Source organism: Eumetopias jubatus, unplaced genomic scaffold, assembly GCF_037043125.1.
Source record: "Eumetopias jubatus isolate StellerSeaLion01/CBP00866 unplaced genomic scaffold, mEumJub1_p1.0 scaffold_8, whole genome shotgun sequence".
Classification (NCBI taxonomy): Eukaryota; Metazoa; Chordata; class Mammalia; order Carnivora; family Otariidae; genus Eumetopias; species Eumetopias jubatus.
This window is the reverse complement of record NW_028274814.1, coordinates 64203177-64224470: the sequence shown is the minus strand read 5'-3', so window position 1 is coordinate 64224470 and position 21294 is coordinate 64203177. Positions and strand designations below refer to the sequence as shown.

At 34.1% G+C, this 21294-nt stretch overlaps 1 protein-coding gene across 2 annotated transcripts in view; it reads right to left on the bottom strand.

Annotated features, from left to right (window-relative positions):
• The window catches only part of CCDC91 (coiled-coil domain containing 91), a 315250-nt gene that overhangs the window by 120043 nt on the left and 173913 nt on the right, over nucleotides 1-21294 (bottom strand). For both annotated transcript variants that reach the window (XM_028113274.2, XM_088025993.1), the window contains exon 8: nucleotides 13806-13913. In XM_028113274.2, coding sequence (XP_027969075.2) covers nucleotides 13806-13913 — 108 coding nt within the window. The remainder of the gene's footprint in view (nucleotides 1-13805; nucleotides 13914-21294) is intronic.

Sequence of the window (21294 nt, the reverse complement as noted above, 5' to 3'; positions counted from 1 at the left end):
CCCCATATCTTGCCTTATGCATCTCTTCTGTTTGGCTGTTCCCGAGCTGCATCCTTATAATAAATTGTTAATAGTAAATAAAGCACATTCCTGAGTTCTGTGAGCTGTTCTAGCAAATTATCAAACCTCAGGAAGGGATTGTGGAAACCCTCAATTTCTAGTCATTTGATCAGAAATACAGGAGGTATAGGGATTTGTGACTGGCCTGAGAGGGGGAATGATTCATAGCCAATTGGTCAGGGATACAGGAGGCGCAGAACTGGCAACTGGCATCTGAAGTGGGGGGTAGTCTTAGGGGACTAAGTCCTTAACCTGTGAGGTCTGCACTAAGTCTGGGTAGTGTCAGAATTAAGTTAACTTATACAACAGCCATGTAGAGAACTGCAGAATTGCTTGATGTTAAAATCCACACATTTCGTGTCAGAACTGATATGAATAAACACAGCTCATAACATCCCAGCATGCTTTGTTGTAGAAATTGACAGGCTGATTATAAGGTTTATGTGAAAATGCAAAGGACCAAGAAGAGCCAAAACAACTTTGAAATGTAAGTTACAACAATAATATTGGAAGACTTATGCTATCTGATTTCAAGACTAGTAGTATAGAAGTTGAGAGACAAATAAATGGAACCAATAAAGCATTAAGTAATAAATACACACATATATGATTGATTTTTAATAATGTACAAAGAAAATTCACTTGTGAAAGAATAGTCTTTTCAGCAATTAAGACTGTAATGCTTGGGTATCCATATGTTAAAAAAAAAAAAGAACCATATATAAAAACCAACTGGGTAATTTGGAAAATTGAAATTATAAACTAAAACTTTTGAAATAAAACATAGAAGAAAATCTCTTTGACTTTGGATTAGGCTAGGGCACCAAAAAAGTGATCCATGGGAAAAAAATTGACAAGTTGGACTTCATATAAATTTAAAACTTCTACTTGTGGAAATACATTAGGAAAAAGAAAAGACAAGCTATAGACTGTGATAATACATTTGCACATCACATATCTGAAGGAGGATATATATATTCAAAACATGTAAAGAACTCTCAAAACTCAACCATAAGAAAACAATAACAACAAACTGGGAACAGATTTTAAAAGACACTTCACCAAATGTATAATGTAAACCATTACCACAAATGAAGTTGAACATACACTTATCATACCCAGCCATTCACTGCTGGGTATTTATCCATGAGAAATAACAGCATAGGTCTATATAAAAACCTGTACACAAATGCTCATAGCAGCATTATTTGTAACAGCCAAACACTGGATACAACGAAAATACCCATCAAAAGATAAATGCTTAGGGGCAGCTGGCTGGCTCAGTTAAGCATCTGCCTTTGGCTCAGGTCATGATCCCAGGGTCCTGAGATGGAGCCCCGCATCAGGCTCCTTGCTCAGCAGGGAGCCTGCTTTCCCTTCTCCCTGCTTCTCCCTCTCCCTCTGCCTGCCGCTCCCCCTGCTTGTGCTCTCTCTCTCTCTGTCAAATAAGTAAAAACCAAATCTTAAAAAAAAGAAAAAAAGATAAATGTTTAAACTGTGGTATAATCACAAAACAGAATACCACTCAAAAATAAAAAGGGACAAACTGTATTCATACATGGGACAAGATGAATAAATCTTAATATAAGTATGCTGCAAGACAAGCAAAAAAAGTACATATTGCATAATTTCTTTAAATAAAAATTCTAGAAAATATATACTATACAGTTAATCTATCAGTGACTTTTCTGGAAATGGAAAAGGATGATGAGGACAGGGAGGAGGAAAACATTACAGTGAGACACAAGGAGACTGCTAAGAGTGCTAGCCTTGTTCATTATCTTGACTGTGTTGATGGTTTCATGAGTTTTACATATGCTAAAACTTATTAGAATACACAGTTTAAATACATAAAGGTTATTATATACCAATTATTGCTCCATACTGTATAAACACAGAACAACAGCAAAATTTAAAATGGTATACTAAAAGATAGGAATGAAAAAGGAACAAAGGACCAAAACCAAGTAAGACAAACTAGTAGAAAACAATGGCAAAATGGCAGATCTAAATCCAGGCATATCAAGAGTTACCTTAAATTGAATGGATTAAACACTCCAATCAAAGGGTAGAGAGTATGAGACTGGATAAAAAGTAAGATCTAATTATATGCTGCTAACAAAGACATCAGAATTCAAAGACACAAGTAATTTTAAAGTAAAAGAATTTCCAAATGAAAAACCATATAAATAGTAAGCATAACAGTTAAATTAATTGTTAATATAGTACAAAATAGACATTAAGATAAGCAATACAATAGGAGGATATAACAACTACAAATCCATATGCATTCAACAACAAAGTACCAAAATACATGAAGAAAAAACTGACAGAATTGAAAGAAAAGACAAGTCAATTAGAGAGATCAACACTCCTTTCTCAGTAACTGAAGGAAGATAATACAATCATTGAATTTTGAAGAACTGGAAAACGTTATCAACCATAATGACCTAATTTGACATTTATAGAACGTTCCACCCAACCACAGTGGAATACACATTCTTTTCAAGTGCACACAGTATATACATAAAGGTAGAATATATGTTAAGCTACTAAATTTCTCAATAAGTTGAAAATAAATGATTTAATACAGAATATATTCTCAATACAAAAATTTTTAAATTAGAAATCAATTAAAAAAGAAAGCCAGAAAAAAAAATCCCAAAAGATGGGACATGTAAACAACACAACACACTTCTAATGTGTACAGGGTGTTGTATGTTAGTGACCAATCAATAAATTCCCACCTGAAACTAGTATTACACTATATTTTAAATAACTGGAATTTAAATAAAAACATGAAACTAAGTAAGTTAGTAAATCAATCAATCAATCAATCATAGGTACAAAAATCAAGGAAATTTTTAGAACATCTTAAGCAGAATGAAAATGAAAACATGCCATATTACAATATGTAGAATGAAGTCAAATCATTAGCATAAACTCAATAGCTCTAAAATCATGTATTTGTACTTTCATCTTAAGAACTATAAAAAATAGAGAAAATTAAACTCAGGAATAATAAAGGTCAGACAAGCAATGAAATAAAAGACAAAGAAAAAAATTAATGGAACCAAAAACTGCTTCTTAAAAAAGATTAACGGGGCACCTGGGTGGCTCAGTCGTTAAGCGTCTGCCTTCAGCTCGGGTCATGATTGTATTATATTATATAATATAATCATGATCCCAGGGTCCTGGGATCGAGCCCCGCATCAGGCTCCTTGCTCAATGGGAAGCCTGCTTCTCCCTCTCCCACTCCCCCTGCTTGTGTTCCCTCTCTTGCTGTCTCTCTCTCTCTCTGTCAAATAAATAAATGAATAAATCTTTAAAAAAAAAAGATTAACAAATAAATCTAAACCACTTGATTTAAATACCCACTATGAGGAAAGGAAGAGGGAACATCACTATAAATCTTACAGACACTAAAAGAATAATAATATATATAATCATATAATCAAATTATAACATTAATTATATAAAAGAGAAGAAACACATGACTGTGTCAATAGATACAGAAAAACAAATTAACCAAACACTGAGTCATGATTTAAACTCTCAGAAAAATAGTAATAAAAGATAACTTCCTCAACGAACAGCATCAATGGAAAACCTATAATTAACATTACACTTAAGAATAAAAGACTGAATTCTTTCTCCCCAAGATAAGGAATAAGTCAAGATGCTGACTGACCACATATATTAAATGTTATACTGGAGGGTTTAGCAGTGAAATAGCAAGAAAAAAGAAAAAGACACAGAAATTGCAAACAAAGTATAATTCTGAATAATATGGAATACTGAATAATTCCCAGATGACATTATAAGGTACAGAGAAAAATCCTAGGAAACTAACAAAAAAATTTACACATTTAAAAAGTGAATTTACCAAGATCTCAGGATGAAAGCCAATATACAAAATCTGAAAGAATAATTTTAATATTCCATTTACAATAACATTCTAAAAATGAAATACCTACAAATAAATTTAACAAAATATGCCTGGGCCTATAGAAGATCCAATACTGGTAAGATGGTAATTTTTTCTAAATTTACCTATAGACTATGCAATCCCAATCAAAACAGAAACAGGCTTTTTTTTTTCTTATGGAAACTGACAAGCTGAGTATAAAATGCATAAGAAAACGCACATTACCTAGACTAGCCAAACAATTTTCAAGAATAAAGTTGAAGTTTTTAAGCACATGATTTTAAGACTTACTATTAAGCTATACTAATCAGGACAGTATGGTATTGGTGTACAGATAGAAAACTAGATCACAGCAGTGGTTTTCATCCAAGGTTGATTTACTAATACCCCATTCTCCCAGGGGCCATCTAGCAGTATCTGGAGACATTTCTGGTTATCACACTGAAGTGCATGCTACTGGCACCTATGGAGTGGGAATGAAGGAGGTTGCCAAATATCCTGCAGTGCACAAGACAGCCCTCCATAACAGAATTATTCAACTCCAACTGTCAATATTGCCAAGGTTGAAAAATACCAGGTCAATAGAACAAAATTAAGAGTCCAGAAATCTGCATTCATATGATCAAATGATTTTCTCCAGAGATGGTAGGGTAATACAATGAAGGAGAAGATACTTTTTTTTCCCATTTTTAAATTTAAATTGAATTAATTAACATACAATATATTACTGGTTTCAGAGGTAGAGGTCAGTGATTCATCAGTCTTATATAAAACCCAGTGCTCATTACCTCACGTGTCTCCTTACTGTCTATCACCCAGTTACCCTGTCCCCCCACCTTCCTCCCCTCCAGCAACCCTCCATAGTTTCCTAGAACTAAGAGTCTCTTAAGGTTTTTCTCCCTCTCTGGTTTCGTTTTATTTTTTCCTCTCTTCCCCTATGAGCGTCTCTTTTGTTTCTTAAATTCCACATATGAGTGAGATCATATGATAACTGTCTTTCTCTGAATAATTTATTTTGCTTAGCATAATACCGTCTAGTTCCATCCACATCTTTGCAAATGGCAAGACTTCATTTTTTGATGGCTACGTAATATTCCATTATATATATATATATATCACATCTTTTTTATCCATTCTTCTGTTGATGGACATCTGGGCTCTTTCCATAGTTTGGCTATTGTCGACATTGCTGCTATGAACACTGGGATGCAGATGCCCCTTTGGATCACTACATTTGCATCTTTGGGGTAAATACCCAGTAGTGCAATTGCTGGGTTGTAGGGTAGCTCTACTTTCAACTTTTTGAGGAACCTCCATACTGTTTTCCAAAATGGCTGCACCAGCTTGCATTCCCACCAACAGTATAAGACAGTTCCCCTTTCTCCACATCTTTGCCAACATCTTGTCATTTCCTAACTTGTTAATTTTAGCCATTCTGATTGGTGTGAGGTGGTATCTCATTGTGGTTTTGATTTGTCTTTCCCTGATGCCAAGTGATATTGAGCATTGCTTTCATGTGCCTGTTGGCCATGTGCATGTCTTCTTTGGAAAAATGTCTGTTCATGTCTTCTGCCCATTTCTTGATTGGATTATTTGTTCTTTGGGTGTTAAGTTTGATAAGTTTTTTATAGATTTTGGATACTAGCCCTTTATCTGATATGTCATTTGTAAATATCTTCTCCCATTCTGTCAGTTGTCTTTTGGTTTTGTTGACTGTTTACTTTGCTGTGCAAAAGCTTTTTATCTTGATGAAATCCCCAGAGTTCATTTTTGCCTTTGCTTCCCTTGCCTTTGGAGACGCGTCTAGCCAGAAGTTCCTGCAGCCAAGGTCAAAGAGGTTGCTGCCTGTGTTCTCCTCTAGGATTTTGAAGGATTCCTGTCTCACATTTAGGTCTCTCATCCATTTTGAGTCTATTTTTGTGTAGGTGTAAGGAAATGGTCCAGCTTCATTCTTCTGCGTGTGGCTGTCCAACTGTCCTAACACTATTTGTCGAAAAGACTGTCTTTTTTCCACTGGATATTCTTTCTTGCTTTGTTGAAGATTAGTTGACCATAGAGTTGAGGGTCCATTTCTGGGTTCTCTATTCTGTTCCATTGATCTATGTATCTGTTTTTGTGCCAGTACCATACTGTCTTGATGATTACATCTTTGTAATAGAGCTTGAAGTCAGGCATTGTGATGCCTCCACCTTTGGGTTTTATTTTCAATATTCCTTTGTCTACTCCGGGTCCTTTCTGGTTCCATACAAATTTTAGGATGGATTGTTCCAGCTTTGTGAAAAAAAACTGATGGTATTTTGGTAGGGATTGCATTGAATGTGTAGATTGCTCTAAGTAGCATAGACATTTTAACAATATTTGTTCTTCAATCCATAAGCATGGAAAATTTTTCCATTTCTTTGTGTCTTTCTCAATTTCTTTCATAAGTGTTCTATAGTTTTCTGAGTACAGATCCTTTGCTTCTTTCGTTAGGTTTATTCCTAGGTATCTTATGGTTTTGGGTGCAACTGTAAATGGGATTGACTCCTTAATTCCTCTTTCTTCTGTCTCATTGTTACCATATAGAAATGCAACCGATTTCTGTGCATTGATTTTATATCCTGCCACTCTCCTGAATTCCTATATGAGTTCTAGAAATTTTTGAAGGAGAAGATACTTCTGTTAAAAAAAAAAAATGGTCCTGAAATCAATGGATATTCATATTGGAGGTCACTGGAAGCGGGGAGAAACTTTGACTATCTCATTACATCCCCAAGCAAATTAAAAAATGGATTACATACATAACCTAAGAAAATATATAAAACTTCTTAATGAAAATATAGGAGAAAATCATTGCGACTTATGGTTAGGCAAAGATTTGATACAACAACAGAAGTATGACCTGTAAGAAAAAATGATAACTTTGAATTCATCAAAATTAAACAGTTTTATTCATCTAAGGATACCATCAAGAAAGTGAAAAGGAAACCAGAAACAGAAAATATTCATAATGCATATTATGGCAAAGAACTTATATCTAGAATTTATAAAAAACAACTAAAATTATGAAGACAGACAACAAAATAAAATGAGTGAAAGATTGAAACATACAAAAAAAAAACCCTATACACGTCACAAAAGAAAATACACAAATGGTAAGTAAGTACATGAAAAGATGCTTATCATCACCGTTATTCAGATAAATGCAGTGAGATGAGATGCCATTCCCCATTCAAAAGAAAACAAAAGGCTAAAATGAAAAACACTGACAATACCAAGTGCTGATAGGCTTCAAATCAAAGAGCACTCTCATACATTATAATGAGAATATAAAATGTCAAAAAACTCTGGAAAACAGTTTGGAAGTTGGTTATAAAGTTAAACACTTACCATATGATCCTAATAAATAATAATAAAAACGTATGTTCCCACACAGGTTTTTATGTAAATATTTACAGCAGCCCCAAACATTAAGCAATCTAAGTGTCCAGGAATAAGTGAATGGATAAACAAAATGTTGTATATCCATACAACAGAATACTACTCATAGCAATCAAAATGTATAGATTACTAATACAGGTAACCACATGATCTCAAAAAACATGCTGAACCAAAGGAGGTAGATATCAAAAAATTCAGTTTACTTCATTTTATATGAAATTATAAAAGCTAGCTAATCAATAGTGACAAAATGCAGATCTGTGGTTGCCTGGGGCTAGGGCTATTAAGGGGAGGATGACTGTAAAAGGACATGAGAGAATTTCTTGGGTTGATGGAAATGTTCTATATCTTGATTGTGACAGTGGATATATGGATGTATACATTTCTCAATAACAAGCCTATTTTACTATACTCAGAGCATATACCAAAAAGTTGATAGGTTTTGAGGATATAGCAAAATAAAGAATAAACACATAACTCTCGTGGCATTTACATTCTGTACTCAATTCAAATGAGTTCTTATAGTTCTAAGGGAAAACACTGGAAGATAATATGTTAAAAACATGTGTTGGTCACTTTCTGACATTTTTGACAAGTCATTGCAGGAAAAAGACAAACTCAGTTTTCTTTTTTTAAAAGCTTAAGGACAAAGCAATAATACAGATATAGCTTATTTGGTGTGCTTGGGTAATATTCAACATATATATCTGTTAATAGCACTTAAGAGATATAAATAGTATATTGTACATATCCTTCACAGAAATTTGGATTTTACAAGTGCTGATGGAGAGGAACTCAGAAATAAAATTCATGAATGTTACAATTCAAAAGTATGAATAATATTTAAAATTATATTTATTTCTATGCACATATACAACCCTCCACCCACACGCACAAACTCACACTTGCATGCATGCAAATACTTGCTCATCTAATAAAGATTAAACTCCACTCATTACTTCTTTCATGAGGATTCTTGGTCTATCAATTTTTTTCTTTTTTAAATCTTTAGTCTTTCTAGATTGGCTCTTGCCCATAAGTGTTTAAACGAGTTCAACTTCCAGGCCAAAATACAAGGGGGAAAAATTTCCCCTTCATAGCTCCCTCCACCTATAGTACTGCTCTATTATGCTCATCATATAAGCTTCCCAAAGACTTGTCTTCTGTTTCTATTGTTTCATCTCCTTTTTTTCTCATCTATCTACTTTGTTCATCCACCATTCCACCAAAACTATTCTTTTTAAAATGACACTTTCTTGCTGTCCTATCCAGCAGTCATCTGTAAATCCATACCTTACTTATTTTGCATTATTTGAAAATGTTAACCACTCACTTTTTAATAAAATTCTCTCTTCCCATGACCTAGGTATAGTAGGCATTTGGTTTATTCCTTTTTCTCTTGCCAGTTTATAGTTTCCTTCATAAACTCCCTTAGCCTATCCATTATATAATGAGGTCCCTCAGGACCCTAGGTGGAATTATTTTCTCATTCTATACAGTCTCTGGTCTCATCCACAGACATACTTTCACTGACCTTCTATATACTTATGACTTCCAAATTCATCCCTTAGCAGATTTCTCATAGTTCCAAACTTTGTATTCAACTCTCCTATGTACTCTGATCTTGAATATTCCACAGGCATTACAAGCTCAATATGTCCAAAACACAAAATTTTCAACCCTAACCATGTTGCAGGTCTTAAGTTTCCTATTTCAGTGAACTGCCAAAACCAAAGATCTGGTCACCATCCACAAAAATATATTCATGTATATAAATACATATTTATGTATATAAAATGTGTGTGTTTGTGTATGTGCAAATATATCCTTTATCAATCGACATTTACTTCCTCTCTTTTATTCCCACAAATTCTCTGGTTTCTGTTCCCTTAATATGACTCAAAACCGTCAAAATCTCTCTTTCCCACACACCCACCTTAGTCTAGGCCACCACCATTCTCACTAGGTAACTGTAATAGCTGTTTAACTGATTTATGTGCTTCTAATACTGTCTCCCATCAAGTGTTTTTTAAACTTTACCAGAGTAATATTTCTAAAACGCAAATCTGAACAAATCACTTCTCTAGTTAATGTCTTTTAACAGCTCCCAATTTCCTGTCAGATAACGTGACAGACAAGGTCCTTTATTATCCTTTTTATGGCATAAAATAAAGTTTCATTTCACAGTCTCAAATAGCCTCACCCTTCCTTGTCAAACATTTACGTTATACTCTCTCATTTAATGGATTGTGAATATGCTATTCCATCTACCTGTCTCAGGCAAAATTCTCAGTTCCAACCTCACTCAGACCCATGAACCCTGAAAGATCTCATCATTAGTCCAATAAGTAGTCCCTCACCTAATATGAAGGAATTACATACCCCTTTAATATAACATTTATTTCATCATAACTTACCACAGTTTTACAATCAGATCGTTGGTTTCTACCTGCTTAATATTAATAGAAGGACTGTGTCCTGCTCATATTACATTCATATAATCCAGCAGAATGTCAGTCATATAAAAGGCCCTCATTAAATAAGCAAGAGAGGAAGGGACAAAAGGTTGGCCTAGCATTCAAATACTAGACAAGGGAGTAGTCGTACCTTGACCAAGAATATTGTGACCAAGAATAACAAAGATGATAATAATTCAGTCCATATCCACTGAACACTTAGAATGTGCCAGGTTCTATTCTAAGCACTATGCAAATCTGATGTCATATAATACTCCTAACAATCTTATGAGGTAGGAATTACTTGTGTATACATTCTAAAGATGAGAAAAATGAGGCACAGAGAGGCTAAGGACATTCCATAGTAACACAGTTAAGTGACAAAGGCAGGCAGTCACATTCCAGAGCACCTGCTTGTAATTACTCTGAATGTGTGTTTACTTGCTTTTCCCTTAAATTCTTAATTTGAAAAAGAGAGAGAGAGAGAGAGAGAAAGGTATGCATGTACGTGCACGCACACACACATACAACGGCTAAACTAAATTATTTCTAAGGAACCATCCAGTATTATTTTTGTTAAATTAAATTTACTAACTTCAAATTTCAAATGGCATCCAATGAAATATGATTAGAGAAACAAGTGTGGGATCACCATTTCTACACTCTATGTGATTTTACCTAGTAATCATATACCCTTTTAGTGTTTAGTTTTTAAATAGCATTTCATCATACTGAACTACTTCTGATCCTCTATATGTCCTGCAGTAGTCTTGGAGTGCTCCTCACCCAATGTTTCCAATCGATGAACACGGGATGTCCTTCTACTTACTTAGGTTATTTTTAATTTCTTTCAATCCTGTTTTGTAGTTTTTGGTGGACAAGTCTCTCACCTCCTTGGTTAAATTTACTGCTAGATATATTATTCTTTAAGATGCTATTGTAAACTGAATTGTTCTCTTAATTTCTTTTTTGAATATTCATTAAAGGTGTATAGAAACACAACTGATTTTTGTGTGTTAATCTTTTAGCCTACTACTGTGCTGAATTCATTTATTAGCTCTGCTACTGGCTATTTTTGACAAGGCATTGTAAGAAAAAGACAAGTTCAGCAATGAATTCACAAGAAAAGACAATTCACAAGAATTGAATTACAGGTAAAGAAAAAGTTCAGAAATTTGCGGACTTGCAGGAATAACCACCTTCTCAACCTCAACTTCTAAAAGAAATAATTGAGAGGGTCTTTGAGCAACAAAGACCAACTAAATTCAACCTTACAGCAAGTATTAAACCAAGTGTATGTTAGCCACACCCACTGTTGAAGATTCAATCGATCAGTGTCTCCAAGCACAGACCCAATAAGGCTGTGACTGTCCTGTATACACTTTCACTTGGAACAAATGGTTTGGAGAAAAGATACCATTGGAATTTCTTCAACCCAGGTTTGATAAATGTAGTTATTTTTAATCAGAAAAAAAGAGAATGACACAAACAGGCAAGTATAGGGGTGAAAAACATATAAACATATTAAATGTAGGCAATAGGTCTCTAAAATAACTGTGGGTTTGCCTTTGACAAATGGAGCTGATTGTAATCAGACAGATAAGGAGCCAAAAGAACCATTACCCTGACATGTCACTATTTGCTATCTAAAATGACCCATGTCTCCCCGAACCATGAGAGATTATGGACTCTGAGAAACAAACTGAGGGTTCTAGAGGGGAGGGAGGTGGGGGGGATGGGTCAGCCTGGTGATGGGTATTAAAGAGGGCACGTACTGAATGGAGCACTGGGTGTTATACGCAAACAATGAATCATGGAACACTATATCAAAAACTAATGATGCAATGTATGGTGATTAACATAACATAAAAAAAAAAAAGTATACTGGCTGCAGCCCCACAGGATTCCAGGCTATTTTTTTTAAATAAAAAATTGTCCTTTGATTTCATAAATAAAATAAAATAAAATAAAATGACCCATGTCTCCCAATTTTCTCCAGTCAAAAAGCAAGCTGAGAAATGGTATAATCACTAATACTCAGATACAGCCAACAAAGTTATTGAAAAATTTAAAATCTATACAATCATAAAGAATGGACTAGAAACCCTGTGCCTAAACCCTATACAGAGAATCATGGTCGAAGATCAATCCTATTCCCATAGGAGAGATCTTATTTAATCTTGTCCATTGAAATTTTAGAATTGCTACATACTAATGATAGCTGTGCATCTCTGATTCTTCATCCTTCCTACAGAGAGTATTTATAGTAAATAGCTTTATCTTGCCACTGTATACCAAATACGCTGAAGGTAAACAACACATATTTTAGTTTCTATTTTTTTATAATTTTTTTTATTATGTTAGTCACCATACAGTACATCATCAGTTTTTGATGTAGTGTTCCACGATTCATTGTTTACATATTTTAGTTTCTAATTCTTTAGGTCAAAGGGGACTATATATCTGGACCTGATAATGTAGAGACTGTGTGTGGTACGTCATTCCCTACCTATCATCTAAAGATCCTGGACTTTTGAGCTTGTGGCCATAGCTGGTCAGAACTTTTGGATTTTCTCCCAAGGAGACAGTTGAGTAAATTTGCTTGTAAGATGGAGATTGGGAATATTTGGCAACCATAAGAGCCAAACGTGCTGTGACTAATGCTGCTTACCAAATATTTCCTGCTCACTCCCTTTCAGATTCATAGTAGGATCTCACTACCTGGCCCCATTATGATGAGGTGAAGCAGTATGGATATAAATTGAGAGTAGAAGTGTCATTTCCAGTCCAGAACATTGAATTACTCTTAGAAAATTTGACTGGGCTCTTTTTCACTCTGCAATGATCACAGGTAATGTTCCACATAGGAACTACACTATCAGGCCAGTTCCTAGTGTGAGAATGACCTGGGACCAAGCCCCAAGACAATCCTCAGTGTATATACAGAATGTATAAGATATAAATCTTTGCTGTCTGAAGCCAGAGAATTTAGGGTATAACCTGGCCTCCCTTGGCTAATACATGCTTTCTGCTGTTCACAGTTCTGTGACCTTAATTCATCACTGTGATTTTTCTGTACATTTATAAAGTCATATACTTCATACTACTGATGACCTGGTATTTCACCACCCAAAAGAATATAACTGTTATATTAAATTTATAAAATTCCCTGTGTATTTCCTCTTTCAAGCCATTTATTAAAATAACACTGAAAAAATTTAATACAATTGACTCCAATCTCGGTGATGGGGTGGCATATTTATTAAGTCTCCATTTAAATTCTACCTCTAACTTTGTTTTCCAAATTCTTAGTATATTTTCTTCCCATGATATAAGAGAGTTCTGTTAAATAAAGCTGGTTTTATTTTCACCTACCAAATTTTATGTTATTTAAAAGTGTTGTTGGGAACTTCTTGAATATATTACTTATACTATGACACCTCCATAAGTGCTCTTCAATTGATTGTTCAGTGTAAATCAGCTAATCATGTCTTTAACATTAAATCAAGAAAAGAAACAAAAAATTCAGTGAAAAATTCCAAATAGTGACCAATGCCTACATTCAAACATGAATAAGTGCCTTTCAAAATTCAAATATTATTTATAAATCTTATACTCCTAAAAATCATTTCACATGCCATAATACATTCATAGTCATCTCTTTGCTCTGTCATTTGTTGAATAATATTTAAACTCAGAAATTAACATAAGAATTATCATTAATTTGTGGGAGAGCCACATATTTTAGGCCTTTAGCTCTATTTTTAGTCTTTCATAAAATTCCCAAACTTTAACATTAAGTTTACATAAGCATATTTTTTTCCTCCAAAATACACCGAGGAAAGTAAATGGCACGAAACTGAATAAACAGTTATAGAGCTCTCAGGGGAGGAGAGTCAGAAGAAAAGTATAAATACATAATGGATGCGCAATTTTATTACCTGAGTATTTAACAACTCTTCACACTTGTGTGCTTGTTTCTCAATTGCAGAAATGTACTGTTTTTCAATAGCTTCTACTTGTTGCTTAACTGAAGACTGCAGTAGTGCCTAAAAACAAGCAAAAAAGTCATTTGGATCACAGACAAAACTTGGAGTCTACTGTTGGCATGAGAATTTTTTTTGACAGTTGTACATATCTGAAATATGATACTCTTCTGCATTACAAAATACACATTTGTGAATATTGAACACATTCATATATAACCTACTTTAAGCTTTCGGTTTTAGGTTTTCCTATTGCCAACACTACAGTTTTTTGGCTCAGATGTTACTTCCACACACCTTCTCCTTAAAAAAGACCAAGTCATAGAAGATGATAAAGAGGGTGAGTAGTTCTGTTAAATAAAAATTCAGTTTAGTGAGGACCACACAGGATGAGGAGTGTATGAAAGCTGCTGAAGAAAAAAGAAAAAGAAAAAAAAAAAAACAGACATATTTCACTGGCTGACAAAACTCCACATCCTCTCGGCACACTGTAATATCCCATGGGCCAAGCATGATCTTCAAGACCACAAGTCAAGTAAAAGCAGATGGAAACTCTGAGCAATTTCATACATAAAAGAACTGCCCCCCAGGAAGTTCACGCCCCTAATATAAAAAGGTAGAAGTCAAAGTGTGGAAGTCAGAATCTCAAGGCAGTATTCATAAAAAGTAATAAAACTTGGGAGACTGGACAAACTTAAGTGGGTACTGTAAATGCTGGAACCTGGGTCGGTTAAATATAAAGACGTTAACACTGTTTTAAGGGAAGCCAAATCAGCATTTGAAGATGTTCCACCCACTCACTTCCTTATTGGAAATGCTTAGAACATTATCATCTTTTTTCTTTCCTTTTTATTAAAGCATTATATGTTATACTTAATGTGTTCCCAATATTACATTACAGGCTATTTATAAATCCTAAATCATTCTAAAATATGTACTCAACCAAATACATAAGAATTCTTTAGCAAATATTCTATTTTTGAAGATCTATCTGGATAATAAACTACTCATAATCAAAATAGTAAGTTGAAACAGACACACGTCTTATAGAAAACAGACCTTTGGCACATTCACCGAGAAAAGAAAAATAAGCCAAATCTCTTAAATAATCTCTGTTTTGAAAATAGATTTACTCAGTTGGAAACAACATGCATTAAAGGAGCTAAATAAATACGCACATATTTTTAAAAACTGAGACAAAAATATTTTTTTAAGCTTTCGGATAAGTCTCAAATTTTCAGATAGTTAACCTTCTTTTCCAAGTGTTAGACTGTCTGATGATGCTACCACTCCTATAATTCAACAGTTGTCACTCTGAAGTTGCATAATTACTAGCAAATTAGTAAGGGAAAATAATGCTCTGACTGAGGTTTAACTAAAATTTAAAGAAGCGCTTAATAGAATGGCTTCAGCCCTTCATTCACACATTAGATGTCCTCTAAAGATTCCATAATGATTAATTTATATAAGGCCCCAAAATTTAACCTCTTAAACTGTGACTAGATGATGTAAAATTATAATTTACCTTTGGCAAAATATAGTATTTGTTGGACTTCAAAAAATTTAAAGAACATTATAGTTATAGATAATTCTCTTGGGTATATTCATGACATCTTCTATAGATAGAAAAATGCCATCTTTTTGGGGGACTTGGATATGACAGAATTTTGCTTAATGGGAAGAACTGTTTTCACTCTCTTATTTGCCATGGTTTCAAATAACCCCACAGTTTAAATACTCAATTTAATAGATTATATAGATCATATAGATTTTTAGTAGATTATATCCTTTGGAGAAACAGGTAAGTTAATTAACTAAACCTTTTCTCACCATAATTAAGAAACACAATGGAGGGGCGCCTGTGTGCTCAGTTGTTAAGCTTGCAGCTCTTCGTTTCTGCTCAGGTCATCATCTCAGGGTGGTGAGATTAAGCCCCTACATTGAGCCCTGTGCTCAGTGCTGAGAATCTGCAATCTTGTTTGAGATTCTCTCCCTTTCCTTCTCCCTCTCCCTCTGTCCCTCTCCCTACTTGCTCACATGGGAGTGGCTCTCTCCCTCTCTCAAATATATAAAATCTTAGAAAAAAAAGAAACACAATGGAACAGTATTTTTTTCTAGTGATTGATTAGTACATCATATACTTATTTTCTTCCAAACTTCAAGGAGGCAAGCACGATAGGATAATGAGTCAAGTAAGAGTCAAAGCTATGGTTATGGAGTGTGATGAAAAGCTATGCAGAAGTACCCAGCCTTTTATATAGTTTAAACCTCTCTTCGTAGCACCATTCAGTTATTTAAATACGCTCATCTACAAAAGAGACATGAAGGTAGGTACTGGGAATACAAAGATTAAGAAAAAAAAAAAGTCTGTTCTCACTGAGTTCAGTCTGCTGTGGAAGAGAAACATTCTATAGATAACCACATTCCATAAGTATATACAAGGTATGTATCAAAGAAAAGATGCCCAAAGCCTGCCTGTAAGGCTCACTGTTCTATGAAAGAATATTAAATAGGTAAGAATAGCTGCAGTTAAGAGTGGAGGCAAGAATTTGCAATGACGTGGATGGAACTGCAGGGTATTATGCTGAGCGAAATAAGTCAATCAGAGAAAGACATGTATCATATGACCTCACTGATATGAGGAATTCTTAATCTCAGGAAACAAACTGAGAGTTGCTGGAGTGGTGGGGGGTGGGAGGGATGGGGTGGCTGGGAGATAGACATTGGGGAGGGTGTGCTATGGTGAGCACTGTGAATTGTGTAAGACTGTTGAATCACAGACCTGTACCTCTGAAACAAATAATACATTATATGTTAAAAAAAAAGAAGAAGAAGAAGAAGAAGATAGCAGGAAGGGAAGAATGAAGGGGGGGAATCGGAGGGGGAGATGAACCATGAGAGACTATGGACTCTGAGAAACAAACTGAGGGCTCTAGAGGGGAGGGGGGTGGGGGGATGGGTTAGCCTGGTGATGGGTATTAAAGAGGGCACGTACTGCATGGAGCACTGGGTATTATACGCAAACAATGAATCATGGAACACTACATCAAAAACTGATATAATGTATGGTGATTAACATAACATAATAAAAAAATACGTTAAAAAAAAGAGTGGAGGCAAGAATGTAGCAAAATAAGCAGATGCCAAAAATTTAAAAAACATTGTATGCGATAACAAGACTGTTTAAAAATTTGGACTGATACTACTGAACATTGTATTATTAGTGTCACAGTCCAAATAAGGTAATTTCCAAACACTTTCCTTACAACTATAATACTAATCATTATGGACACACTACAAACACAAATTGATACTAGCCACCTGCTTTTCCAGCATGACCTATCATTATATAACTGGATACTTATTTTCCAATGTAATATACCATAATAACTGCCTTTAAATATCTTGTGTATCTCAAGTATAAAAATGAACATTAATCTTAAATTTCCCTGCAATTCATTTTTCCTCTGTAATTGTGTCTAAAATATCAAAGATATAAGGAACAACACTATAAAAAGGTATCTGAAAGAATTATTTCCTTTACAAACTATTTTAAACTACTCTCAACAAATATAAAAAGCATTAAGACCTCCATGGTATGTAGAGGCAGAGAAACAAAGATGTACACAAACATCCTATAATGAAAAAATGCTATTAAAGGTAGGGAAAGTTTTATTAATTTTTAACAAATTTGTGTTTTAGCCTCAGCTCTATCAGAGATGGACGGTGTCATCCCCAGGGATTTAACTCACCGAGCTTAAGGAAAACTAATAACCATACTTCTTTAAGAAGAATTTGAAATATGCAAACAAGATTGCAGGTTCCTTTAATACAGGAACTTTAACTTACTCATCTTTATATATCACACACAGCTTCATACAGAATTCCTTATACACAGTAGACACATGCAATAGCTATTTGATGAATGATGATTCTTGTACTAAGATTAATATTTTCAAAAATCACTAAATTCTACCCCTGAAACTAATACTACTCTATACTGTAACTAACTAGAATTTAAATAAAACCTTGAAAGAAAAAAGAATCATAGTATGAATGGTACCAATATTCACTGGAAAGTTCACTAAGCTTCAAATTATAACTACTAAGTTCATTTACCAAATTTGTTGCTAAGTACATTTCATCTCTACCAGGGGTTTTAATTTTTTAAGTTATTATTTGAGACTAGAAATGTCCATCCCTGCTACCCCATGGAAGAAATTTTGAATAAATAAAATGAGGTGTGTGAAGGACTGCAAAATCCTTGGAAGGAAAAAGTATATTATAAATTCTACAATTATTAGACTCATAGAAAACAAAAAGACTAAGTCAAAACCACCCCACCCAACCATTACCCATAAGAAGTAGATATATATTTCTAATGGAATTAAATATAGGCTGAAATTTAAAAGGACTATAGCCAAAGTAGAGTACTACAATCTAAACTACAGTCCATTGTCTCAGCAAATCCACAGTTTTTCTTCTCCTTTGAAATAGCCCAATTCTTATAGATTTGATCCAGCCTCATCAAATTAAACTTGTCCAGATTTGCAAAACAGATGTGTCTAAAAACCAGATGGTCTCCAAAATATTAATATCATGTTGGTATTTAGTATATAATCTCAAAAGAACACATTGTAGCTAATTTTAGTCAACAGTAATTAGATGATTTTTAAAAGCCACCCAAATTTTCTGTATCAATTCTCTGAGTCATACTTAACAAATGGAGAAAGGTATAAAGCTATGGAGCAAGCTGGAAGCAAAGCATAGAATAAACAGCTTGTCTAAAATTTAAGCCCTAGAAGAATAACAATCTCTGTTTAATTCACTGATATACCTACCCAAATACATCTACAATAGTACCTAACACACTGAAGACATTAAACAAGTATGTGTTGAATGAACTGAAGAAATAAGTCATGATTTTGGCATGTCCAAGCCTGATTATTTGCCTCTTCATAGAGAAACTCTTAAAACTTTGATGTTAATGATGTCTATAATTATATTCTTAGTTCAGCTTTTTGACTACAGTAATATAGATTAATTGTTGTAAAGGGTCATTTGAAATCAAGTGCAATTTCACCTTTCCTGAAAAAATATCACAGTTTGCTTTTCAAAAATTTATTTCAGATCTTTTCCAATTTTTAACTAAAAAATAAAATAAGCAAAATAAAAGGTATCTGCAACATGAGTAAGTTAAAACTCTGAAGGGATACTTTCATGGTTTTTTTTTTTTTCTAGTGAAGTGCTCTTTTGAAGCAAAATATTACTTTAAATTTTGCAAGGCTATTAAACTATTAGCACATCTTATAATATAACCTCAACTTTTCCAACATATTGCATACGAATTTGTTATTCAAAAGGAGAGCCTCCTTGACTGAGATACATTTAGAAAAATGATGAATCTCAGTCATTTCACCAACTAATTTATCCATTTTTTTTTCCATGAACTCTACATCCCTGTTTTATAGATAAAGAAACAGATACTGAGGTTAAGAAGCACTGGGTGTTATACACAACTAATGAATCGTTCAACACTACATCAAAAACTAATGATTTTACTATATGCTGGCTAATTGAACATAAAAAAAAGAAAGAAAAAATTATCATTTTAATCCATAATTAAAAAAAAAAAAAAGAAACATGACCCAATACACATTAAAAGACTCAGTGGAATAAAGAACTGAATTGAGGTCCACCCTCTTTGTTCCTGGTTTATCTTAGCTGCTTTAACCTAATAAAGCAGATTTCTCTTTATGAGCTATTTTTACAGCCACTTAATTATTTGTTCATTCTTCATTTATTCAACTAATATTTACCAAATGCACACTTTATTCTAGACACTGCTCTATGAGCTGGGGATACAGAGTGAACAAAACAGACGAGAGCCTGACTCTCCTGAACTTACATTACTAGCAAGGGGATACAGAGAGTGGGGAGGACAAGGAAGTTTGGAATGTAGACAGCAAACCATTCCTGATGGTGTTGCAGGCTGTAAAGAAAATAAAACAGGATAAAAAAATGGAAAAGAAAATTTTTAGAAAGGAGCATCAAGAAAGAGCTCTATGAAGAGGCACAAATAGAGCTGAGATGTCACAAGTGAACAAAAATTCAGTCATATAGAATGTCTGGGGGAAGAACATTTTCATCAAAGAAAATAGTGCAAAGTCCAAGGGTGGGAATAAGGCTGATGAGCTCAAGAACTAGCAAAAGGCCAGGGTGGATCATATGAACTAGAGAATTCCATCAGATGCTTCAGCTATTGCTGACTTCTTTTTATCCTTAACCAGGTCAAATTTCTCACCACAGGGCGTGTGTTCTTATTGACCCCTAGACCTGAAAAGTGAATCAGAGATCAGAAAAGTGGGTAGAGAACCATGAAAAGGCATTTTAATTCTATTCTAACTGCAGTGAATAACCCCTAAAGGATTTAAACAAGGAAGCATCTATAATCTGTTTTTTAAATATCTTTGAACAGCACTGCAAAGCACCAAAAGCACTCAAATGCTATCAAAGCTTTCTCCATCAATGGGTAATTTGTGAAAGAATAAAAATATGTAGCACTGATTTTTGTGGGCTACTCATATACAAGTAAATCAGGAACTTATAATTAACGTACCATGCATAAACATTTTTTTTTCCAGTAAAAGTAAGAGTAATGCAATTTTCCTCTCTGGTGATGAAGGGTTAATCCTAATAAGAACAAGCTGAGTGTTTTTCATATTCTCACAATAAGTGTCATAGATATACTATAAGTATATCTGGCATGTAATACTTACTTGAACTTCATCTGGACACTCTATTAGCATGCAGTTCTTCTACAATACTTAACCTTCTTAATTTTATAAATTAACTGGGAACAAAGACTATAAAAATGAAGACATAGTGTCCAAATGATGGCAGCTGACTAGATTTGGCTCCGAATGTTGAGTTTGGTTTCCAACTTGTTTTAATGTTCAATGACTCCTGACTAATCAAAAATATCTCTTGCCAATTTTGGGGTCTAAGACATCAATCTATAACTCTGATGGCTTATAGTGTGGAGGAGAAAATGATAGTTTGAGGTACCGTATGTCATATAAATGGATATTATACATATATGTATGTATTTAAAGGCCTCTGATCAGTGAGCTAGTAATCCAGTTGAGGTATATACATATGGATGGATGTCTTAGAAGAGAATATTAGGCTACCTCTGAAAACAATATTTAGACATTTTAGAAAATTTTGTTGGGATACAAAAAGAAATAATGTGATTAAAACCTATCACTGAGAAGTGATTTAAAAGTACAGTGTAAAAAGGAATAGGGAGTATAACTCTCTAGAAGAAAGACTTCAATCTGGACTTAAGGCTTTCATTTACTCAAAATTGGCTCCAAATTCAAGTTTAGGTTCATGGTCTCCTGCTACCCAGGCTGGCAGAAGTTAGGCCTTGTAAATTCAA